The following is a 26594-nucleotide window of genomic DNA, read 5'->3' as shown; positions in this document are numbered from 1 at the left end:
CCCAGGTTAGATCATGAAAACCTATGGATCACTCTAAAAGAAATCAGCATGTCACATTTACTTCTCCTGGTCTATAAGCTATACCCAGGATAGAAGCCCACTGTTAATACACAAAATGGGCAAACATAATGGTTTCCAGTTGATAAGAGGGTCAGATAAAGCTGCATTTTATCACATTATCTGTTTAATTTCTACACAAATCTTTTCATACAGAAAGCAAAATTAGATTTTGAGAAAGCGGACATGATTATTGAGGGAAGGAACAGCAGCAGTTTAAGATATGCAGAAGAAACTATACTACTAGCATAAAATAGCAAAAACTTGGAATGATTAATGAGGAGAATTAAGGAAGAAATTGCAAAGGCAGGTTTACATTCGAACATTAAGAAAACAAAAATAATGATCACAGATTTACATAACTTTAGAGTAGATTGAAATAGTTCAAGATTTTTCATACTTTGGCTCAGTGATTAATCAGAATGGAAACTGCTGTCAAGAAATCAGAAGAAGGCTAGGACTTGGAAGGCTAGCTATCGAGGAATTAGACAAGATTCTGAAATGTAAAAAGATATATCATTGAATACTAATATTAGGATTGTCCACGCCATTGTATGGCATTATATATGATTGTGAAAGCTGAACAGTGAAGAAAGCTGGTAGGAAAAAAATCAGCTCATTTGTAATGTGGTGCTGGAGAAGAGTTCTACAGATACTATAGACTGCTAAAATGACCCAATAAATGGATCACAGAGCAAATCAAGCCTGAACTTTCCCTAGAAGCCAAGATGACTCAAATTGTCATACTTTGGCATATCATGAGAAGATATGACTCACTAGAAATGACAATAATGTTTGGTATTGCTAGACTCAATCAAGAGAGTCATGTCCCCGAACCTGCAAGACCTGAGCAGGTTGTTGAGGACAGGGTGACTTAAAGGTCTCTCACTCATAGGGTCTCCATAAGTCAAAATCAACTTGATGGCAGTTAACAATCCTCCTCCATTTAAAGCAGGAATGGAAAAAGGGTAGCCCTCCAGATGTTGAGTTGAAACTCAGTGTTGTTGTTAACAACAACAACAGCAATAACAGCTACAAAGATTTTCTAAAGTTTGACTGAGTCATAAATCATAGTCAAGAAATTGGACTTCAAAGGATAGCTATGAAGGAATTAGGTAAGAGTCTCAAGAGCAAAGATACATTGCACTTTGCTTTATCAACCTGAATTTATCTGATGTGAACAGCTTGAGAGGAAGGACTCAGTTTGCATCTGCACTAAAGAAATAATCCAGTTTGATGCCACTTTAACTGTCCTTGGCTCCATGCTGTGGAATGCTGGGATTTGAAGTTTGTTGTGGCACCTGACAGAGATCGCTAAACAGCTCCTCAAAACTACAAATCCCAAGATTCCATAGCACAGAGCTATAATGGAAGTTAAAGTGGTGTCAACCATAAAAACCAAACTGCCTTGGGTCCTTTTCTGGGAGAAAAGGTGGCATAGAAATGAAATAAATGATGAAATGATGAGGAGGCCTGGGAATTGCAGTTCAGTTTCTTGTGGCTGACAGAGATGGCTAAATAGCTCCAAAAACTACAAATCCCAGGATCCCATAGCATGGAGCCAGGGCAGTTAAAGTGTTATCAAACTGCACTATTTCTGCAGTGCAGATGCAGCCTTGGAGCTCTTTTGTTGATGCTACTTGCATCTTGACTTATGGCGACCCTAAGGCAAACCTATAATGGGGAAATTTTTCCAGAGGGTGTTTCTCTGGGGCTGAGAGAGTGTGACCTGCCCATGGTCACCCAGTGGGACCTCTATCCATGAGTTAAACCCACTCCCCACCCCTCTCCATTTTCTTTCTGGAAGGGACCTTGCTTGTGTTGAAGGGAAGGCCACCAAGCCTCTGAACCTCAGAATTATTGTTTCCATGCTCAGTCTTAGAATCAGTGGGTGCCTGAGCATGTGCAGAGTGTCTTTCACTCCTTCTCTCCTCTCTCTTAGCCAAAGACCCCCTCCTCATTTCACCACCCTCTTGATGCATGGATTTGGCTGATTTTAACCTCTGGAATTTTATATTTGTATTTTATATTTTATATTTGTAATTTTTAAATGTATTTTTTACAATTTTCATTGTTGTTTTAATGTGTTTTCTATGTGTTGTTAGCTGCCTAGGGTCCCACTTTGGCAGAAAGGCAGGGGGGAAATATATATATATATGCGGGCTACATCCAAAACCTGGATGGGAAAAGCAAAGCGTGACTGGGAGGAAGTCCACTTCCAGACTGGAAAAACAGATATCTATATCTGTATCTATGTATAAATGTTAAACAATGTTAAAACAGTGTATGGTGTGCTAGCAACCACAGAGGCTTCCAGGAAATCCTTCTCCTCTTTTTATAACAAAATTATTATTATTATTATTATTATTATTATTATTATTATTATTATTATTTTGGAATTGGGGAGGATGGATGGGAGGACCACAAAACAATGACCCAGGGCCACAAATGGCCCATAGCTGCCCTATTTAATCCTCCTACTCCATAGTGATTTGATCACTGGACTACTGTGACTCTGGAGTCCAGGGTTCGAATCCCAACTGGACCATACAAAGCCATTGGGTGGTCTTTTGCAAGCCACAAATGCATCTGAGGAAGTAGACTGAAGTCTAGGAAAGCTCATGCTCCAAATTCTTTCTTTCGGTGAGTCTCAAAAGTGCTGCAAGATTTCTCTACATATTATTATTATTATTATTGGATCTAAATGCATCTGAGGAAAATGGTAGGAAACCTGACATTTATAGGAAAACTCATGCTGCCAATGTGTTTCTTTCAGTTAGTCTCAAAGGGGCTACAAGATCTCTCTACATATTGTTGTTGTTGTTGTTGCATCTAAATGCATCTGAAGAAGTAGACTGTCTTCAAAAGCTCATGCTGTGAATTTCTTTCAGTGAGTCCCAAAGGTGCTGCAAGATCTTTCTACATATTATTATTATTATTATTATTGCATCTAAATGCATCTGAGGAAGTAGATTGAAGTCTAGGCATGGTTGTGCTTTCTCTCTCTCCCTCTTTCTCTCTCTTTGGGGTGCTCCCTCTCCCTCTCTCTCTCCCTCTCTTCCCTGGCCCCCCTCCACGCGCAGGTTGCCCCCCCAGAGAGCAGAGAACGAGGCGGGAACCCCCAAAAGGCACCATGCCCTGGTTGTTGCTCCTGCTTCAGCCAGAGCTCCTCATGTGCATGGGGTTTGGGGAAGGCGCCAGGGCAGCAGGAGCCCTGAGAGGAGGAAGCCAGGGAGCAAGTCCTCTTTTCTCTTTATCCTCTCCTTCCCTTCACTCCAAGGGCAAACTTCTCCACTAACTCAAAAATATCCCTGCCCCGGGTTGTTTCATTTTTCCTTCCCCTCAAAAGATGGCTCTCTTGCCTCTCCTTTCCCCTGAATGAACCTGAGGAGCCTTTGGCAATGGTGCTGAAGTGGAGCAGCCCCCTCCCCTCCCTTTTCCCCTTCCTGAGGTAAAGACTCGACCCTCTTTCTGTGTCTGGGGGCGGGGGCTTTTAGCCCCTCAAAATGGTGGCACGTAGTCTGGAAACACCCCCCCTTCCCAAAATCCTGGCTACGTCCCTTGTCTATCTTTGTGCAAATAAAATAAATAGGAGAACAGTGTCTGTAAAATAGGAATGAAGATACCTTGTTTCTTAAGTTTGAAGCCTTGAAGTTTTTTCTTTCCTTCTTGATTATAGGTAATTTGTACAGTTGGGTTATTTTTGAAGAATCTGTTTTACATATTCCTGTGTTCATGGAGTTATTTCCAAAAAGGCAACACTCTTGTGTAAAAGGGAGCAGTATCAGTACACTTGACTTTCCCCTTCCCCTGTGTTGAGGGAAAAAAATCAAATGGGCGCATTCTCAAAACAAATTCCTGACTATTTAAAAAGTACATGGACCTTTAGCTGAGGTGGGAAGGAGAAATCCTGATAGTTGGGTGACAATGCACATGGAATGGAGTGAATTTAAAGGAAATGCGGATGAGAGAAGCATAAAGAGGGTAAACTGAACTTTTTCATTTTTGGCAAGATCATTCTTTTGATTCCCACTGAAAAGATGTTTTGAAAAACCTTGAAAAAAATAGAAATTAGTTGCCCATAGGAATCAATGAAGAAAACTAACATTTTAATCTATGTGTGATGGGGTACAAATAAACCCAACTCTGTACCCCCAACAATCTGAAATAAACAGAGACATCCTGTCCTCCCAACGACCCAGTGACAATTGAGCACAGGTGTACTTGAGTTAATGAAGTAGCTGTGTTCCTCGATGTTATTTGTTTAACATAACATTTGGTACTAGAGGCAGAAAAAACATGGAAAGATGAGGGATACGTTCCTGTATCACCAAAAAGAAGAAAAAGAAGAAGAGGAGGAGTAGGAGGAGTAGATATGTTTTTAATACGAACAGTATGCACATGGGAAATGAAACAACCAGGTCAGGTGGGCCTTGCATAAGTAAACAAAAACATTATGAACATTCTACAGAGCATGGTAAAGCAAGGAAACTTGCTTTCTCCTTTTCTCTCTGTTTTGCTGTTCATGCATGATCAGTAAGGGATTTTAAAGTCAGCTGCAACCCAGAAATGGAATCTCTGTTTCTCCATCTTCCACTGTCTTCCAGTGCCAATGCTGTAAACAAATTCCAGCTAGACAGAAGAAAAGGATGAAAAGAGGAGGAGTTAAATGGACAGAAAAAGACTTTGTAAATGAACTTTCTTGTCAAATGCTTTGTTAACAGAGGTATCCTGTATGATTAGTGGGCATGGGGTGTTGATTCATTGGAAAGAGAAATTGGGATCAAATGTTTGTGTGATCAAATGAAATGGCTTCAAGCCTTAACAGAAGAACTCCATATTGAATGGTTAATGGAAGATCCTAATTATAGTAATTTAGCAGGTGGTTCCTGCATCCTGACTTTGGCATATTGTTTCCAGTGTCACATCTTCTAATCTTTAAATACAGATGGTCCTGATAATGGTTAAAATAGTTTTTGCTTTTTCTTCACAGGCAACTACATTACTTACTATGGATAAATATTCACCAGAAGATATTCCAAATATTAATAGCACCTGCTTTAAACTCAATTCTCTACAGCTTCATGCATTGCTACAAAATTATCATTGTGCTCCAGATGAACCATTTATCCCAACAGTAAGTTAATTTAGAGTTCTTATTTTTAAAAGGGTGAGGAAAGGGTTCTGTTCAAAGACATTAAGGTTTTTGTTTTGTTTTGTTTTGTTTTCGAACAAAGCAGTACATCTTATGTTACAGTGTAAGAAAAAAAGGGTTTTACCTTTCTGGCAAAATATTTTATCAGGGGCTGGGCGGGTTTGACCAAATAGAGTGGGAGGAATTATCTGTCTACTCTTGGATAGAGAAAGGACAGAGACAAATGTCAGGGGCTGGGGAACTGATTGGAAAGGAATTGTTTTGGATTCAGGATGAATAAAAAAGTAGTGTATAAAATATGGATTAAAAATCCTGAAGTCAGCAGAACAGTATATGAGGGATATTTAAGCACTGAGAAAAAGAGAAGCAGTAGAAGCAAGAAGTTATGGGGAAAATGAAATTAAAAGTGATGTGGAGACAGTCTTCATTGGCCTTTGGAATAAAATAGATTTTTTTTAAAATGCTTTAATATGCTGCATAAAATCATAGAATCATAGAGTTGGAAGAGACCACAAGGGCCATCCAGTCCAACCCCCTGCCAAATAAAATAAAAATAAATATAGGAAATCTAAATCAAAGCATCCCTGACAGATGTCCATCCAGCCTCTGTTTAAGGACCTCTAAGGAAGGAGACTCCACTATACTCCGAGGGAGTTTGTCCCACTGTCAAACAGCCCTTACTGTCAGGAAGTTCCTCCTAATGTTGAGGTGGAATCTTTTCCTGCAGCTTGCATCCATTGTTCCAGGTCCTCTTCTCTGGAGCAGCAGAAAACAAGTTAGCTCCCTCCTCAATATGACATCCCTTCAAGTATTTAAACAGGGTTATCATATCACCTCTTAACCTTCTCTTCTCCAGGCTAAGCATCCCCAGCTCCCTAAGTTGTTCCTCATAGGGCATGGTTTCCAGACCTTTCACCATTTTAGTCGCCCTCCTTTGGACACGCTTCAGTTTCTCAATGTCCTTTTTGAATTGTGGTGCCCAGAACTGGACACAATATTCCAGGTGGGGCCTGACCAGAGCAGAATAGAGTGACACTATTACTTCCCTTGATCTAGACACTATACTTCTATTGATGCAGCCTAAAATCGCATTGGCCTTGAGAGCTGCCACATGGCACTGTTGACTCATATTAAATTCGTGGTCTACTTGGACTCCCAGATCCCTTTCACACATTGTTTCATTCAGCCATGTGACACCCATCCTGTATCTGTGCATTTCATTTTTCTGCCCTAAGTGCAGTACCTTACATTTCTCTGTGTTGAATTTCATTTTGTTAGCTTTAGCCCAGCTTTCCAATCTATCAAGGTCATTTTGAATTTTGATCCTGTCCTCTGGGGTATTAGCTACTTCTCCTAATTTGGTGTCATCTGCAAATTTGATAAATATGCCCCCGATTCTGTCATCCAAGTCATTGATAAAGATGTTGAATAGCACTGGGCCCAGGACAGACCCCTGTGGGACCTCACTGGTCACTTCTCTCCAGGATGAAAAGGAGCCATTGTTGAGCACCCTTTGGGTTCGGCCAGTCAGCCACTTACAAATCCATGTAACAGTTACGTTGTCTAGCCCACATTCCACTACTTTGTTTGCAAGAATGTCATGGGGAACCCTGTCAAAAGCCTTACTGAAATCAAGATACACTATATCCACAGCATTCCCTTCAATAACACGTTGGTAATTTTATCAAAGAAAGAGATCAGACTTGTCTGGCATGACTTGTTTCTCTGAAACCCATGTTGACTTTTTGTGATTATGGAATTGCCTTTTAGATGTTCACAGACTCTCTGTTTAATGATCTGCTCTAGAATCTTTCCTGGTATTGATGTCAGACTAACTGGACGATAATTGTTGGGATCCTCTTTTTTCCCCTTTTTGAAGATGGAGACAACGTTTGCCCTCCTCCAGTCTGCTGCCACTTCTCCTGCTCTCCAAGAATTCTCAAAGATTATTGCCAATGGCTCCGATATTACTTTTGCCAATTCTTTTAATACCCTTGGATGTAGTTCATCTGGTCCTGGAGATTTATGTTCATTTAGATTAACCAGATATTCCTGTACTATATCATTACCTATGCTGGAAGCATAACTAAATTTACTAGGGGAATAAGATGCTGTGCAGACCAGCCATTCAGGCCGGCCTGGGGGTGGAGTCGGGGCGTGGTGTCCACACGACGCACACCCTGACTCTGCCCCTAGGCTGGCATGATACCACATGCCGCACCACGTGTCAGGCAGTGCCACGTTGTTTCTCTGGCACTGCGTTTAGATGACACAGTGCTAAAGGAGCACCAAAAAGCCATGTCATTGGCAGCTATGGTGCCCTTTCTGTGGCGCAGAAAGGAGCCACTTTTCTGGCTCCTTTTTGCATTGCAAAAAGGCAAGATTGGGGCTGTGGCATGTGGTTGCCATGGCTCCAATCTGGCGCTAAAAGAGGCGACTGCAGGCCGCTCCTTAGGGGCAGTCTGTACAACCCCTAACTCCACATGGTGGATGACAAAGTGGAAAATATAAGTGTCCATTGCAACTGAATAAATGGGTGAGAAAGACAGTGCTTATATGCCATGTACAACTATTTAAATGTCTTTTAAAATGATTACATGGATGTGTTCATGTGCTGTCCTTTATAGTCTCTGTACAGCCCCCTGAAAAATGCTTTAAAATATTTACATGCCAAAATGCACTGGACTTTTTAGTTATCAAACTTCATCTTCATCCTCTTCATATCACCTCCCCCTTTTTATTGAGTGGCTTTCATTTTTTTATTCTTCTGTATATATTTTATTGCTAGCTCTGAACAAATTCTCTAATTCTGCAAACCAAAGCCTTGATTTTCTTGTTGTTATTCAGCAGCTCCAAATAATGAGTGAAAGTTACTAATGTCTTAATTTGGGACAACTGTTAAGGAGAACATGACCCAGGCTTTTAGTATTCCTAAAGTAATGTTTTGAATCAAAACCTATATGGATACTTTTGTACTTATTGTTAAATATTGTTAATTCTATATTGTTATTAAATTTTCAGTTTTTATTGATCCAAACAACATCTAATAATTAAAATCCTTAGAAATCAACATGGCAGAAAAAGTTTTATATACTGCAGTAAAATCCAATCACATAATATAATCTTTATATAGTAGAGACAAGGCTAATGTAGGTAAATAAAATTTTAGTTCATGTTCTCATTGCTCTCTGTAAAAATTTGCCTACAATTTCTGTGAGAAATACTTTTGTATCAGGCAAAAATATATGTGATTGTCCTGGATATCAAATGACCAGTAGCTTGATAAGCTTATGAAAAGTCAAGGATCATGAAAGATGTAGAAGAATTGAAATGACTGAAAGTTTCAGTTTTTTCTGGTTAAAGTTATAATCTGAATAAACTATCCCCCTAAATCTTAAAGACAGTTGAAGATAATCCATTAAAATTTGCAAGAGCAGGATCTCCTCTACATTGGGATACTTAATTTTTTTGTTGATGTTTACCTTGAGAAACCAACAGTAATTTGATAAATGCCAAACAATAAAGGATAATAATTATTTGCAGCTGCAAGTGAATTTTGAAAGTCATAATGCTAATGGAGAAAAATCTATATTCAATATCTTGTCATTAATTATCTTTATCCTTAGGTTTCCATACTAATATTGATACACTAATTAGATGTAGCTGGGTGAAAGAGCAAGTGACACGTTAAACAGGGCCAAAATATTACAGCTAGATCAAAGAGAGATAACATGTCTCCAAGACTGCATTTGCACTATAGAAATAATGCAGTTTGGTGCCACTTTAACTGCCATGACACAGTGATATAGAAATCTGGGGATTGTAGTTTGTTGTGGCACCAGAGCTCTCGGACAGAGAAGGCTGAATGCTTCACAAAAGTACAGTTCCCAGAATCCCATAGCAGTGAGCCATGGCAGTGGGGTCAAACTGGATTATTTCTGCAGTGGAAAAACAACCTAACTTTGAAATACTTTGGTCACACATCTGAGAATACCAGGATTTTTTTTAAGCTTGAACTTTCTCAGTTCCTAAATTATAGCCTGTAATCGAAATTTGGATACTATGTAAAAGCTGAACAAGTTATTTGGCATTATAACACCACCACCATCATTATCGTGAATTCTGATCCATTGGTTACACATAGTTTCTAAGGCCTGTTACAGACTGCCAAAATAAAGCTGCTTCGGGTCTCTTTGGAGGTATGCTATTTAAATGATGCATGGGTCCTAAGAGTCCGGAGGTCGCCACACTCCATTCCTAAGCACTGGAGTGCAGCTTTGGTGCAGCTTCAGGATTCTTAGGATGCATGCATCATTTAAATAGCATACCTCCAAAGAGACCCGAAGCAGCTTTATTTTGGCAGTCTGTAACAGGCCTGTGTCTCTTTTTGTGGCCTACTTAGTGCCTCTCTCACATTGAAAAAGAAATTAATTTTCTGATCCTTGAGAGCTCCAGAAGTTGTGGTTTTATGTTATGAAGTCACTCCCAACATTAAAAATGAAAATTGAAGATGTACAGTCATTTCTGTATTTGATTTGGGAGCATTTTGTCCCCTACACTTCCTGGCCTTGTGCACTTCACAGTGAGTCCTAGGATTGACCCTTGGGCCTTTCAAAATTGCTTTGATTTAAGTCATTAAAGTATTCTAATTAGGTAATCTTATCATTGTAAAATGGCTTTGGATCACCTCTGTGGATTAGCTTGCTACAACCTCTGATGCCAAAAATTGTTGAAAATACGAACTTTCTCTAATGCTAAATATCAAAACAGAATTCCTAGATTTTAACCTCTAAATTAAAGTTATGTTGCTTCTCATCTTCCTCTCCACCCGAGAAGTACATATTATTGTATGTATCCAGTGTTAACTGAGTTGTTTATTAATATAGATGACTCTCCATTTCCAGTGATTTATAGTACTGCACTTTAAAGAATGCTTGAGGAATTTTATAAAGCCCCAGCACTTCTGCTGAAAAATTAATTTCCTTTTGTTGCTTGGATCTGTCTTGCATGACATCAGGTTTAAACAAGTATACTAGTTTTATCATTAACTTAATTGAATAACTAAAGTACAGTTGGCCCTCTACATTTGCTTTGACTTTTGTGTCTTTGATTATTCGTGGATTTAATATGTTCTCTCTAGGAATCTATAGGTCCTCCAGCATGACTCTCTTGTCAACTTCTGCCAAAAGTCATGTTGGAAGACCTATCGACAACACTTCTCTAGGCATTTGGATGTTGTCCAGTGCAATTTCATGGTCAATGTTTGGCAAAATTTGAACACAGAATTGTCCTGGAGGTCCTAGAGATCATAGAGAAGTGTTCTCTCAGGTAAAAAGAATAGTGTTTTTTTATTTACGTTTTTTCCACTTTCATGGAGGTCCTGTGGCCCTAACCCCAGTGAATGTGGGTGGTCCACTGTATAGAACCATAATTTTTACTCCTAATTTTGATCACGTATAATATTGTTCATGTCTATTTCTTTCATTCCTAGGAGTTAATAGAAAATGTTGTAGCTGTTGCAGAAAATACTGCGGATGAGCTGGCTCGTAGTGATGGTAGAGAAGTACAGCTAGAAGAAGATCCTGATTTACAGCTACCATTTCTCCTGCCAGAAGATGGCTACTCATGTGATGTTGTGAGAAATATCCCAAATGGGTTACAAGAATTTTTAGACCCTCTCTGCCAAAGAGGTTAGTGCTTTTAGTTTTATAGTGCGGTAGAAACTTTATTTTCTGCCTTAATTGTTTTCAGTGAATTTATTTTTTATACATGCTTGCTTGGAAATTCCTGTTTTCCTTATTTTCAAATTATGATGTCAGCTGTTCTTGTTCTTTTAAGGGATCAACAAATAAAATCTCAGTGACCTCAGGTACTGCCATGTCTTCCTTTTCAGCTTTGTACTATGATATTGGTAGGCATTCTGTAACTGCCTACTTCACGTATACCTCTTATGATATGCTTCTTAAGCAGTTAATTAGGAAACTGTCCAAATGACGTGGATAAAAGAGAACCATATGTGGAAGAACGTTCAGTTCCGATCTGCTGTCCTCAAACTTAATGAGATGTTGAACTAGGACTATGATTTCCTTTTATTTCCTCCCTGTAACCCAACAGGACTCACTTTTAAGTAAATACTTTGGGTATTGAAATGTAATTTTTTCTTTAGGTCTAGGAGATGTTTATATCTTTTAGTAATAAAATGCTTAGGGTAGCAGTAATTCTTTACCTAGAATAATTTGATTATTTTGAGGACAGACGGAAAGTTTAAAATAGAAATCTGCATTCAGGATTAAAATATGTGCCTTCATGTTGCTGTCAATTTAGGGTGACCCTGGGAATTTCATGGGGTTTTATCAGCAGGGAATACTGAGAAATGGTTTGCCATTGCCTTCCTCTGAAATATAATCTACAGCAATTTTGCTTATATACCTCTTGAAATACAAATTACTTGGAATGCTTTTACCTCTTTTTTATTTTTAAAGTATATTACTTAACTTTTGGGGACCATACCCTCACAATACATATTACTTGGTTATGGTTAGAAAATAGTGTTGAGATCTTCAGTTTTCATTTGCAAGGTTTCCTCAGATATTAAAACATAGAGAGTGATGAGGTTTAGGATATCTACTACATGTGTCCTAGATTCTCAGACCAACATATATGGGTATAGGATGCAGCCATGTCATGTGGAGTTAGATTATGAGAGAAAGTTCAAGAATGGTAGTGAAATAAAGGCCAATAAAATGTTTTGATAAGTAGAGCAGTTGCCAAATTGATAATCATCACTCTTTTTACTACTGAACTACATATGTATGACTGCACACATGTGTCATTTTGTGAGTTCTTTAGTTTCCTTATTTGCTTCACTGAGTATATAGCATACATTTCCTGTTGTACACTGTCTTCCCATCTAGGCTTTTGCAGATTGACACCTCATCCACGGTCACCAGGAACTTGGACAATATATTTTGAAGGTGCAGACTATGAAAGTCATTTACTACAAGATAATGCTGATCTGGCAAGTACTCACATTATGAACCCTATAGGAGAGAACATATATGGGCATTAGTAGCAATCTGTAATACTAAACTGAGTGGTAGCAAATTTTTGGACTGCTAAAACAGGTTGCAGTAGAGAACTAAAATGTGGATGGTTGGATTTTCTACATTTATACTTTTCTCTACTTGATCAGTGTTACACTGACGTTATAAAATAAAAATGTTACTATTCCTTTATTAATCTCTTAAAATGTGGTGAGGCTCGCAAGGAAAAAACAAAAATGTTTGCTTCATCAAGAAACCTGTGTCCTCCCAGTGTTGTTGGGCTAAAGCAGGGGTAGGCAACCGTTTTGAGCCGGGGGCCGGGTTGCTGTCCCTCAGACAACTGGGGGGCCGAAGCCAAAAAAATAAATAATTAAATAAATTTTAAAAAAATTAATTAAATAAATAAATTGGGACAAATGTAGGGCAAAATTTTCAAATGGAGGACACTTTTTCTAAAAAATGGAGGACATGCAAAAAATTTGCTGATTTTTAAAAAAATGTTAATATAAATGCATGTTTTGGAGGCTTCTATAGACAATTGCCCCCTTGCCTGCCGCTTGCCCCCCCTTGCCCGCCTCCTCCTGATAGGCCAAAGGCCCCACGCCCTCACACGAGAGGCCAAAGGCTCCGGCGGCAGGACCGGGCTGGGGCCGGTCCCAAGGCCTTGCCGGGCCACATTCGGCCCGCGGGCCGCAGGTTGCCTACCCCTGGGCTAAAGTTTCAACTAGCCCTACCTTGAGGGTTGAGCATTGATGGGAGTTGTTGTCCATGGTCTTCTGAAGATCTATAAATTCCCTAACTCTTGCATTACACTGTTCTTGGTATTGTGGAATTTTGGAGTCTGAACTCTTTTTCCCCCCCTGCAGGCTCAACCCTTGAGGAAGGAACCTGAGATAATCACTGTGACTCTAAAGAAACAGAATGGGATGGGTCTGAGCATAGTAGCTGCTAAGGTACAAGCACTTTTGTATACATATTAACCACATATTGTGGTTAACAGTACAATATCAAGCGTACAATATCAGCAACATTTAAAAGGCAGGCACAGCACCTAAAAACCACAATCATCAAATAAACCACAGTGGCAAAGCCTAACAGCATAAATATTTTTCAGTCTGGTGGAAAAGAACCAAAGTGGGGAGGCCAACCATATGTCATGGCCATGTGTTTCATAATGTAGGTGCCACCGCTGAGAGGGTCGTATTTCTTGTTCTAACCAGCTATTCCATCACAGCTGATGCACTTGATGTTATTGAGCAAGGTAGCCAGCTTGGGAGGAGACAGGATTCACCATTGTTTCTCATTTCAGGACAAAAGTTATCATAGTGTCTAAATTTTTCAGTTGGAAGTCATAGCAATTAAGGGCATATGTGTATCAGTATAATGTATATTGAACTCAGAATTTAAAAATTAAATCAAATTTATGATAAACACACTTAGCATATAAGGATAAACTTTGTTAGGTTTGCTACACTTTACACTTCACAGATGAGTGTTTTTCTGTGGTAGGCTGATTTCAGTCTGAGATCTATAGTGTCTTTTACTATAAGCTGTAAAGTTCACATGTATACATGTGCAAAGCAGTGGCTGAGAATGTACATTATAATTTAGCAGTGTGACAGCTTATATGCATCCTAGGAGGGTGTTTTCTCCCTCCAGTCCTAGTACTGAGCTCACAATACTTTACTGCATGTTTAAACCCAAACATCTTTGTTTTGTAAACATTTAAAATAAGTTGGGGTGGGGATAAAGAATAACTTATGTCTAAAATAACTATGATCTGACAGAAAATCTGTCTGTCAACGTTTAGGCTTGGAGCAATTGATCAGTCTTAATTCTTGTAGCACCAATCTATAGACACTAGATGGTGCACCACACTAGTATTGTTAAGCTGTTATCCCAAACTCACATAACTGAATGAAATTACATTGAATTCAGTACATGCATTGTTTCATACTAATTATTAGGATTATAGCTAAAGATATCTGTGATGCCAGTGTTTACATTTTACAGGACGTTTTGAGTCAATCTCCATTGTAGGAAGCGATTGATAAGCCAAGCTATTTGCAGAAGTCATCTGTATAGGAAGGAAGCTGAAGGATCAGTAGCCTCAGTATATTGCCAGAGAACCTGTACTGTTCCATAAAATCTCTGTGCAAACTTAGAAGTAAACAATAATGAGAGAGAAAGAGAGAGAATTAGTTCTGCCTCTTGTCATTGGGGCAGCTATTACTAGAACAGGCTAGAAGAACTTAATTTCCTCAACATCTAACAAGAGAAGCCAAACAGAAAGATTATTTCCCTCATTAGCAAAAGCTGTCCTCTAAACAGAATAGACTATAACAAAGCCTTTGACTGCATAGATCATGAAAGGCTATGGAACACCCTTAAAGACATGGGAGTGCCAACATGTCTTTGCCTCATAATGAGGAATCTGTACTCAGGACAAGAGGCTACTGTCAGCACAGAACATGGAGAAACAGAATGGTTCCCAACTGGCAAAGGAGTCAGAAAATCCTGCTTCCTATCACCCTACCTATTCAACTTATATGTAGAACATATTGTAAGGAAAGCAGGCTTGGATGTGGAAGAGGGAGGAGTGAAAATAAGAGGAAGAAATATCAACAACCTGAAATATGCTGATGATACCATAATACAGGCAGAGAACCTCACAGAACTGGAATACACTGCTAAAGAAGATCAATGAAGAAAGTACAAAGGCAGTCTTACTGTTGAAGATAAAGAAAACAAAAATAATGACTACAGAGAACTTACACACATTCAAGCTATACAATGAAGAAATAGAAATAGTAAAAGAGTTCTCATATCTGGGATCAAATATTGATTGGAATGGGGATTGCAGGCAGAAAATCAGAAAAAGATTAAAAATGGGGAAGGCGACTATCAAAGAGCTAGAAAAGATCCTAAAATGCAAAGACATACAACTCAGCACAAAATCAGAATCCTACATTCCCTATTACCATGTATGGATGTGAGAGGTGGACAGTCAGGAAAGAAGATAGGAGGAAAATCAACTCATTTGAGCTGTGCTGCTGGAGAAGAGTGCTGAGGATTCCATGAACAGCCAAAAGAACAAACAAATGGGTCCTAGAGCAGATCAAGCCAGAAATATCCCGAGAAATCAAGATGACAAGACATAGAGTACTTTGGACACATAATGAGAAGGCATGAATTGTTGGAAAAGACAATACTGTTAGGAAAGGTGGAGGGGAGTAGAAAGAGGGGATGAATAAAGAGACCATGAATGTGGGTTTGCAGGAGCTGGGCAGAGAGTAGAGGGCCGAGGGGCTGGAAATGTCTCATCCATAGGGTCACCATGGATTGAGATGGACACAAAGGCAGTTAACAACAACAACAACAAAAGCAGAACAGTGGAGAATGCATAATTAACAGTATGAGTACAGCATTGGTAGGCCTACTTACTTTACCTTCAGTTCTTTGAAAAAGTAGCAAGTTCCCAATTTCACCAGTGGCAGTGATTAGAGGAATGGCCCAGCAATTAGTATGAAGGCATACAAAACAATTTTTCTCCCCAGAAGATAATCTTGTTGGGCGTCCTAAGCTACGTGGCTAGGTTTCTACCTGGCAGTTTTGTACAACCAGTTACAATGTATTTTACTTTGAACTGGTCACCTCCTCAATGTAGCTCAAAAGTGACTCCAGAAGGGTTTCTAAGTCTTCAGAAATAGTTTTGCAAACATAGGATGATGGGCTCCAGTGGTGGTAGGGATCATCCCTTTCAGGTTTACTGCATTATGCCACTGTAAGTCCATTGCTAGATTCTTCCCAATATCTTTAGAGGAACAATACTATGTAAATGTGATTGATCATCCCATGGTCTTGTAATTGCATAGCAGCAATGGTAAGTTGAATCTGAAATTAGTAGGAGGTTGTTGAAGTTGAATTTGTTGTGCTTATATTACTTCATAGGAGAATCCTACTTGCAGTTTTTTAAAAATGCATTTTACTGCACTATAATGGAAGGATGATAGTAAGAATCATATTAATACTTGTGATCTTGCCACTCACATTTATCAATAAACAGTTCTTTCACTTTGGGATTTTGCCTCAAGGTACAATGGAATCCCTTGCATGTCAACACATAACCCCTGTCCCTACTGATGGTGCCTGGTTTTGAAGAATTCCTGGCAGAATTTCTTGCAGAAAAGAACAGCTGTACTAGCCTTTTCTGAAGGAGGAGGGAAACATAGTTTTTTGTGGGGTTTTTGGGCTATGTGGCCATGTTCTGTGTGTGTGTGTGTGTGTACATACATACTGTGTGAACCTGGGAATGCATGAGTTGTTTGCATGTGTATTGTTCTGTTGCTGATGGCAGGCCTCAGGTTGGAAGGCTAATGCAAAAGAGGATTAGGGTCTGCTAATTGGTGATCATTATCTGCTGGGAAAGCCCCTGACTCTGAGTGGTTTCCCATTTGCATTTGCTGAGTCCGTATTATGCTATTCCTCAGGACTGGTAGTCAAATTTTGTTCACTTTAAGGCAAAATTGTATTCATATACTACAGTTGGGGAAGGGACTTCTGCACGTAGGTAAAGGGGGGTCCCAAGGTCCCAAGATAATATCCCCCTAACCAATTACTATATCTGTCACTCTGCAGAATATGAGTATGTTTATTTAAAGTGTGTAGCCAGGACAGATTAGGATTTCTACTGGTGTACTCAGTACCCTGCTGTTCAACAATCTCCCTCCCTGAACTAGCTGAGATGATCGGGGGTAGGAGGGATGTTGGAGTCCTTGTGGCTGGTAATACTGGGAGAAACTCAGTGTCCATGCTGCGGCTACCCTGTCAGGTGTGACTCAGGACTTTATGTCCACCATGACAACCATGGGTCTACCCCAAGTGGTATCTAGCCCCACTCATATTACTGGACACACTGTACACCATGTTTTCTTTACAGGAAGGGATGATAGTGATCTGGGGATGCAGGAGCTTTCTGCTGTTCTCTTGTAATAGAAAGATCACTTCTTGATCAGGTTTAGACTTGCTGAGGCTCAACCTCTGCATGGGTAGTCTGCTCCACTAGGTGTATGGATGCGGATGGATGCCTGATTGTGAGGTTTTGGCAAGTTTCCTGTTGCCTTGACAGGTGCTCTTGTTAGAACCCTGAACGATCTCTGGAATGAAGAAATGACCAGAGTGGTGGACACAATCTCTCCTAGGCATTCCTTCTCATGGAGCTAAATAGTCCCCAAGGAACTGGCAGCAACAAAATGAGTCAAAAGGAGACTAGAGTGACAGTGGTAGAAAACTCAGAATTAGTCCAACCAAAATCAGACTACAGTGTGCCCGTGTCATACGCAGGCATCTTTTACACAGCTTTTAGCTTACACTGAAAGCCGTGTGATGGAAGTTGCAATGATGCGTGCGCCATGCACAAGCCCCATTATTTTCAGTGGGACTTGAGCCATATGCACTATTAGCCTTATGCAGAGGTGTCCAGAACGGATCCCTGCGTAAGGCAAGAGCACACTATATGAGGGCCTGTGACGGGTTAACAATTCATTCAGAATTTGTATACCCTGTCCTTCTGCTAGAGCAGCCTACAAATTGTTAATTACACAGTTCCCTGCCCTCAAGTTTACAATCTAAAAAAACTCCCATGAAACAGCAGGAGAAGGGAATGGTAGTGGGGAAGGTGATCGAGGCCAGTGGTTCTTCTCTTCCTCTCAGGCCAGGGCCATGGCAGATGAATGGAGGGAGGGCCCTTCTGTTTCTAGGCGTGATGGAGCTTTGCCTGCCCCTTCTCTTCCCTTTGTGGCCTGGACAATGTCACTTGGAATGGAGCTAGGGCCCTTCTTCTGTTTCTGGGCTAGGCATGATGGAGCTTTGCCTGCCCCTTTTCTCCCTCTCTGGCCAGGACAATCACAGTTGGAATGGAGGAAAGGCCCTTCTGGGTTAGAATTTAGTCATGATGAGGACCTACTCCTTCCTTCTCACATACACACACACTATGCCTTTTCAACAGTTTTCACCTCCATTTTTGTAAAAAAATAAAATAAGGGAACCTACAAACATTTCCCAGACCAATGATCTCCCCAGCAACAGATAATACAAAGTTTACTTTGTTGGTCAACTGGCCCCTATCCTGTAGCTCATCTTCTTCTACCTCTGGTACTGTCATGAATAGCAAAAAAGGCTTTTTGGCTGACACTATTGTATCCGTTCAGCAGAGCTGTTTCAAGTTGTCAGGGATCTGCTACAATTTGGTCCAAAGGAGAATATAAGCTTGTGCCACTCAACAGCCTACTACAAAGAATTTGCCCACCACTTTGCAGATAAAATCGTGCAAATTCACTCTTACTTAGACACCAGAGTTCATACAGCTCTGGTGAATATGACTGTGGCTCTTGCTTTGTCCAGTGTTCATGAATATTTTCAATTTGTGCAGTCTGGCCAGAGTGTACAGTACATGCCTTAGTCATATCCTTTTTAGATTATTGGAATATGCTTTACATGGGGCTGCCTTTAAAAAGTGCTCAGAAACTTCGGTTTTTCCAAAGAGCTACAGCCAGATTGTTAGCTGGGTCTGGCTATCGGGAGTGTACAGCTTCCTTGTTCCAACAGCTCCAACAGCTGTTGTCCATTTCCAAGCACAATTCAAAGTGCTGGGAGATACAATCCTTCAAATAACCTGGACTCAAGCTGTATAGGGCTTTCCCTATACCAGTGATGGTGAACCTTTTTGAGGCCGAGTGCCCAAACTGCAACCCAAAACCCACTTATTTATTGCAAAGTGCCATGTCCCTCTGGCTTTCTAGTAACAAACTCTGGCAAACTCTGTGCTGGGATGATGGCACATGTGCCCACAGAGAGGGCTCTGAGTGCCACCTCTGACACGTGTGCCATAGGTTCACCATCACTGCCCTATACAGATCGTGTCCAGGTTATTTGAAGGATGGTATCCATCTATATGAGCCTATAGAGCTCAACAATTGTTTGGTGGGAACAAAGGAGAGGGCTCCCAGACTTTGGAAGTCCCTCATTACAGCCCCATCCTTGTTCTCCCAGTCAAAACATTTTATGCTGTCAGGCTTTTACAAAATGACAAGGGTTGTTCTTTTAATGCTGTGTGGTGCTGTTTTTAAGGTCTGTGTATAGTCAATAAATTTTAGTAATTTTAACTTTATAAATGATTTATTTTTTAAAAAATCTCATACTTACACAATCTCAGATAATTGATTTATGTTTTTCATTGCTGAGGTAAAGATTTTTTTTATTGTAGACATTATGCTTATCTTATCAGTGGTAGCTTGGCATCTGAAAGGAGTGCTTGCACATCTCCAGAAATATGATGCACAACTCATCTCAGGAACAGAGGCTGCAGGAAAAGAATAGAGTCCCCAAAGGGATATTTTAACTGTCCTTGCAAACAGATGACCTAGACACTTAAACACAACCATCTGGTGGGGCTGACTCTAGCTCTCTAAAAAGGACAAACATAAACTAGCAGCCCCATTATTCAAAAAAGTCTTGCTTTTTTTATTCAAAGTTTGTCTGTATTTTCCTGGAAGTCTGGTAGTACTTGAGTGACAGATGTGTCATTGAACAGAATGCAACAATTGCCTCAGACAACAAATGACTGTTTCTCTTTATTGCAGGGCAGAACTGTGTATACCATGCCCCCTAAACTAATCCATAGCCTTCATTATGGTGAAGAGTGGTATCCCACTAACAGTACTGAAGTAAGATTAGGCTATCAGGCTGTGTGTGGAATTGGGAAGGGGAACCATCTTGTTTTTTGCTTCAGGCAGTAAAATGTCTTGGGATAGCCCTGCAGTAGTCACAGTAAGCATTCAAGTTACAGCTTGTATATAACCAACAAGCTGTAACAGACTGGGGCAGGATCAAACAAAGAAAGGCTATGGAGCCAGAAATCCAGGCATGTATTATAATCCTGTTCATATAGTTTTAAATGGTAACTAGTTTATAAGATAGAAACACAGTTTGTATGACAGAAGCACAAATTCAAAGTTGCTGAATACTGAGTTTAAAGACAATGGCTGTACTTCTAGTACAGCTGTAAATAAATTGCCTACCCTTGCTGATGGCTTGCTCCTGGTGTAGGTTTTTTCTGTTATAGTACCATTTGTTACACCAGTAGCCATGTTTTGAGGGGAGTGGCTGGATTGCTTGGTGTTTGGTGGCAGCAAGTCTTGTGAGACTGAGAGCAGAATGCTCTAAGCCTGAAACAGTTTTGATGTGAAATGTTGCCTGACTTCCAACCACACAGTGGTTACATTTTATGAAATCCAGATGATTTGGAAGCAGTATACACATGGAGTTTACTTTAAAAATATAACGCAGGAGGGGGGGGAGAGGGGAGGGGTTAGCATCTGACTTCTTTCCATCTGTAGGCCAGTACTTTACTTCCTGTTTAACTTGGATTTTCTGTATTTTATACAAAAAGCTGCCTTGATTTTTCTAGGCAGTGTCTTCAGTTTAATCAAGTTCTTAATGGTACATGAAAGGTACAGTAGTGTAACTAGCCATGTAAGAGTTGGAATACTGCATTGGCTATAGGAAGTGTTGATGAATGCTATGCGGTGTCAGCATCCAGTACAGAATTATCTAGCTGGGTGTTTTGGAAAATCTGGCAAACTGACGGTTGTAGTTAAGAGCTGAGAAAGGAGCGAAGAGTTATATTTCTGGAGTTAAAATGTGGTTTTCTGTCGTTGGAAGAACAGACTCATTGGTAAGTGTTTTAGGGAATGCTTAACATTAGATCTGATATTTTTTTCCCTACAATTTGGTGAATTTAATACTTACTGTAACATGTGACTAGGTATTTGTAGATAACTTATCAAAAGTTGCAAGAAAGTCTGTAACTCTATTAACTAATAGGAGCTTTAATAGCAGATTTTAATCTTCTATAGTTTTGAAAGTTCATGTATAATTTAAGACACATGCTCTTACTTTTCATGGTGTCTCACAATAATCCTGAAGTACCTCTAAAAGCACATTATTTGTTTGTAAAGAATATTAAAAATGATTGACATATACTAAACAAGTAGGAACAAAATGATCAGACTTATGAAAATTTGTTTTTTTTTAATGCAGTACTTTTTGTGTCATATAACACTTTGATGGAAGAGAAGTTATCTATCTCTGTTCATCACACATCATAAAGAAAGCCAAAACAATTTTATAAACTAATGTTTGGTTTTGTGGCTGTATTTTGTTACTGAAACATAAAGCCAAATGTTTCAAATAGTGGTAAACTAAAACTTAAAGAAGATAAATAATCCTCTCCAATGATTAACCATCACCCCATCTATTATTCTACCTTAACAGAAACTTCAAGATTAAAAACAAAGTGTCTATATTAGAATCTGCAACACCGTTAGGTTTTTCAGGCTCCTATCCTAACACACCTAATAATGAGTACACTCACTAAATATAGTAGGACTACTTTCTAAATAAACATGCATACAATTGTGCTGTCAGAATGCTTGTTAGAATGATGTCTTCCACAGTGCAGTAAAGTTAATAAAAAGATTTCATTTTAATAATGCTGTTATAATGTTACTGCATTCAAATTTATTGAAAACGTTGTTTTAAATGACTACCTCTAAAGCAAGGGGCTTTTTCTTAATTGCACCATCCTGATTTTCACTATGTGAGTCAGTTGTCACTGTGGAAATTTTATCTTTGTGTCTACCTTGCACAAAGTTATTTTTTTCCTACAAATCAATAAGTTCCATCCAGAAACCCATGAGCAGAATTCTATTCACAGAACTTTCACTCTGAAAGGAAAGGAAGGGAGATTATTTTTCCTGATTACCCATGTCACGGATTACCTCTGCCATTTCCATCAACTAATTAGTACTCCAAGAGTTGAAAGGAAATATAAGAATTAGCAGATTACCAACTTTATCCCTTTTCTGTAAACAGAAACAGCTGATACAGGTGTTACATTAAAGAAAACAATAAAAGTAAGTGAGGAAGAGGGGTGAACTCTTCAGATAGAGAGAAGGTCTCTGACTGGATTTACATTGTCAGTGGCATATTTTAATGGATTGCCTGTTGTATACAAATCTATGAATGATCAGAGTTACCAGATTTTAATGTGTGATCTAATGGGATCAAAACAAAGACTACAGTAAAGTTTTGGACCCAGTCTGTCCAATACTCCTGAACAGTTTGAGTACATTCCAGATCAACTCTGGTTTTCCATTTTTTAAAACCATAAAAAGCACATTTACAAAGCAATTTTAATCAAACTTAATAAATAGAGTTAGGTTGATATCTTAGACACTATCGTGAAATTTAGACATTGTCATGTTGTTTTTGATTCCTTTTGCATATAACTTTATGTGGAATAATTGTTAAGACATGTAGGTGCACCCAGTATAACTTGTTTCTAGGATTTCATGATAGCAGCTAACTATTTTAATAAGATGCTTAACAAAAATATTATCCAAGACTAATTATACACTGAAGTGGCATTGATCTGTTAATCTGCCACGTAATGAGAGTAATTAGGAAGATTACAGGGTTAGAAAACATTTTGTGTAGACAACAATGCATTAATACTGTTTTTATCATTATATTTATAATTGTTCAGTTAACTGACATGCTGCATTTGGTCCTTCAAGGAACACATTGCATCTTGCTAGTTTATTTCAGATATAAACTGTTGCTGAGAAATTATTACTAGAAATACCAGTAGGAATATTTTTTTTTTGTATTACTAATTTTGGTTATTTTCTTTTTAAGCAGTCCATCATAACTTTCATACTTAAGTGCTTCAGGGCATTCAGAATGGAAAGTTATTTGCTATATTCATTTTGAATGTTATTAACTAGAAATAGAGTGGCTGAATGTGGAAGTAAACCACTGGTCTCTCTTCTTCCATACTATTCATTCCCTTACAACAGGGTGGGCAAAGTGTAGCCTGCAGGCTGCATGTGGCCCTTGGAGCCCAAACTGCAGTCCCTAAACTCCCCAGATCCAATTTTTTTTAAAAATCATGGCAATTTTTCTGAACTTTCTCATCTGAAAACTAACAAAATCAGCCCCAAACAGGGCTTCTCCATTACTTCCCCCTCATATTGAGAGTTCCCGCAATCCCCCTAAAATAAAAACAAACCAGAAATTTCCCCAAATGGCAGCCTGAAACGATGCAGGGGTTACTTCTGGCATGCTGAAATGCAAAAGTGTGCTCAGGAGTTTGGGGGGTTGGTTGGATCCTGTTCTCCCCCCTGCAGTTTCCCACTCTTGCCTTAGAAGTTGATTAACACACTTTTTTTTTTTTTTTTTGAGTCAGATTTCCAGTTCTGTGGGCTATGTGACTTCCTAGGAATACCTTTTGTGCTGTTCGCCCCCACAGTCTGCTCTCTGAATTGCTTTCTGCATATTTTTATTAATGAAAACAAATACAATTTGCTGCATTTATAGGTATCAATACCTTGTAGTTCTTGTCTGTAAACCTTGTATAGTGTATTGTTGTTAATGTTGATTCAGAGCTACTTCAATGAAAGGGTTTATTGCTTTTCTCTGTTAGGAGAGAAGTGTTTCCAGTATCATTAACATTCATACAACCCCATCCTACCCATTCATTTCTTTTTGCATTTTTGAGATTGATAGGTTTAAATGTTTGATGTAAAATATAGCATATGTATATGGAAAATTATACTACTAAATACAGTAGGATGGCTGTCTTGTAAATGGGTTTATGATTATGTCGTTAAGTGCACAATTGTAAAATATATTGCTTTATCTTTTTCTAGGGTGCTGGCCAAGATAAACTTGGTATCTATGTCAAGTCTGTAGTAAAAGGTGGTGCTGCAGATGCGGTCAGTAATATTTGTTAATATTAAAATAGATGAAAATTTTGGTTATTAATTTTAGAAGTTTCATATACTCATTAATTTAATACTTAATAACATTTTGTCTGATCAAATATATTACTAGGATGGCAGGCTGGCTGCAGGGGATCAGTTGCTTAGTGTGGATGGACGCAGTTTGGTTGGACTTTCCCAAGAAAGGTACATTATCCTTTTAAGAAATACAGAAAACAGAGTAAATGTTTGGAACTTTGTATGTTCTTTCCACCAAACTTTTGCTCCCCACATTGTCTCCGTCAGTCTCTGTCAGTCTCCTCCTCCTTCCCTCCTCTCTTTCTCTCTCTGTAATGGGGTAATTTTTACAATATAAATACAAACATGGTGGGAATGGGGGGGGGGGAGGAGTAAGTGTCAGGAGAGAAATATATAGGCTTTGAATGCTGACTTGATTTAAGCTGTCCATATATCCAGATATATTTACTTGGGAGTTGACATCTGCAAAATAACTATTCATGCAAGGCTGAAGCAGAACGTTCTTCTGACCACTGAATGATAGGATGATGCTTATTTGTCTTTCCAACCTTGGAGGATGAGGGTTTTTAAAAACCCTACAGCAAGAGCATGCATGATCCAATCATATTTTCAGTTGATTTCCAAGTCATAAGAATATAGTTCATAACACATATACAAATATGAAAGATGTTTCTTTTGGGAGAAATTTGAACACTTTCCCCCAGGGTTCTGGAAGATAGATTAATGTTCCTTTTTTTCTGCTTCTGTAATGCTATTGATATTATTTGAGAGTGTCTTTAAAACCTTTAAACCAAATAACAGACATTTGTGATTGATTAAATAAGCTGAAAATCTGTATGTTATAAGGCTTTAATGAGGATTTCATGTTTAGAACCCTGTAGCAGGATACCACTCATCTTATCTGTGGTGTGCAATTTAATAAGCAAAATCTACTACTCCTAAAAAGGATTCATTGTCTTCCGTATATGTTCCATTGGCAGGGTGACCAAATGTCATAACCACAAAGAAGGAAATAACACCAGGGCACCAAAAATGACATCAAAAATGTAGAACATTACAAAACAAAAGGCTCAAAACACTAATATAAATATCAATTTATTTCATATAGCTTATTTACAGATATATTGCACATACTGTGTTTTATTATATATACTCAACTGTATTTTTCTGCTGAACCTGTTTGTATTTTTCTGCTGAACCACTTGTTAAAACGCTTCGTTGGCATTATCACATGTTAAAATCTCCCCCACCCCTTCCTTCTCCCCCTTCCTTCTCCTTCTCCTTCTCCTGGCCACCAAACACCACTTCCCTCTAGTTCCTTCCATTCTGAATCTGATGTTAAAACCATCTCCCCTCATCTTTCTTTTCCCTCTCTGGACCTCTCCCAGCCGTGCTGGACTAGAGGGTTTTAACATCAGATTCAGAACAGAGGGAACTGGAGGGCAGTGGTGTTTGGTGGTGGGGAGAGATCCAGAGAGGGAAAATGATGATTGGGGTAGATTATTTTAATACTAGATTCAGAGTGGAAGGAACTGGAGGTCAGTGGTCTTAAGTGGCCAAGAAAGGTATGGACAGACTAGAGAAATTTCTCAAAGGGGAACAGCAAACGTTATACTACTCAGTGGGCTTCTTGCCTTTTCTCCTCTGAGAAACAAACAATACCCTGAGCTCCCTGGGCAATTCTTATCTGCTGCTGCTTTTAGGAAAAATAATTATAGAAGGATCCACCCTACTATCCCCCTAATTGCAGCCAAGACAGGCTGCCAAGTAGAGACATTTGTTGAAGGGGAACAGCAAGTGGTGTCAATAAGTGGGTTTCTTGGCTATCTTCAGAATGGAGGACATTTTGGAGTTCCTCCTGAACCCCCAGACAGGTTGAAATGTAGGACCTGTCTGGGTCACCTTGCCCATACAGAACAATAATACTGGACCACCCCTTTTTGATAAATATGAGAAAACAGCTTGGCTAAAATAGGGCCCTACCAGGAACAATGACATTTAAATAATTCAGGATTGGGGGAAGGAAACAGCTTGACCAAAATAGGGACCCAGCAAGAATTATTTTTAAATAATTTAGGAAGAGTATGCCATCTCCTTTGCCTTTATTAAGATTTTTAAGTAAACAGACAATGTCTTGAGATGACACTGGGGACCATTCAAAGTATATTCCATGTAATTTATTTAGGTAAATATCTGGATTTCAATTTAAATGCTATATCTTTTATTGTTGCAGTCCTTTTCTTCTATATAATTGGTTCTAAACATATTCTTCATTCTTTGTACTATCAACTGCAGTAAAGTGACTTTTACTAAATTTTAATTTTACCTCAGGGCAGCAGAACTGATGACTAGAACAGGCTCAGTTGTGACGCTAGAAGTGGCAAAACAAGGAGCGATTTACCATGGTCTAGCAACTCTTCTTAACCAGCCATCTCCAATGATGCAAAGAGGTAAATAACTGAGACATATTTTTTCTAC

The 26594-nt window shown here is 39.1% G+C and overlaps 1 protein-coding gene across 25 annotated transcripts in view; it reads left to right on the top strand.

Moving 5' to 3' along the window:
- Positions 1-26594, top strand: part of AFDN (afadin, adherens junction formation factor) — a 138745-nt gene that overhangs the window by 78404 nt on the left and 33747 nt on the right. For all 25 annotated transcript variants that reach the window (XM_089530005.1, XM_089529999.1, XM_089530007.1 and 22 more), the window contains 7 exons: positions 5051-5194; positions 10704-10902; positions 12127-12230; positions 13122-13208; positions 24027-24092; positions 24211-24284; positions 26448-26566. In XM_089530005.1, coding sequence (XP_089386131.1) covers positions 5051-5194; positions 10704-10902; positions 12127-12230; positions 13122-13208; positions 24027-24092; positions 24211-24284; positions 26448-26566 — 793 coding nt within the window. The remainder of the gene's footprint in view (positions 1-5050; positions 5195-10703; positions 10903-12126; positions 12231-13121; positions 13209-24026; positions 24093-24210; positions 24285-26447; positions 26567-26594) is intronic.

Source organism: Sceloporus occidentalis, unplaced genomic scaffold (genome assembly GCF_023333645.1).
Source record: "Sceloporus occidentalis isolate IW3139 unplaced genomic scaffold, rSceOcc1.0.p SCAF_6, whole genome shotgun sequence".
NCBI lineage: Eukaryota > Metazoa > Chordata > Lepidosauria > Squamata > Phrynosomatidae > Sceloporus > Sceloporus occidentalis.
The sequence above is the reverse complement of the archived record's forward strand: the minus strand, read 5'-3'. Positions and strand labels throughout refer to the sequence as shown.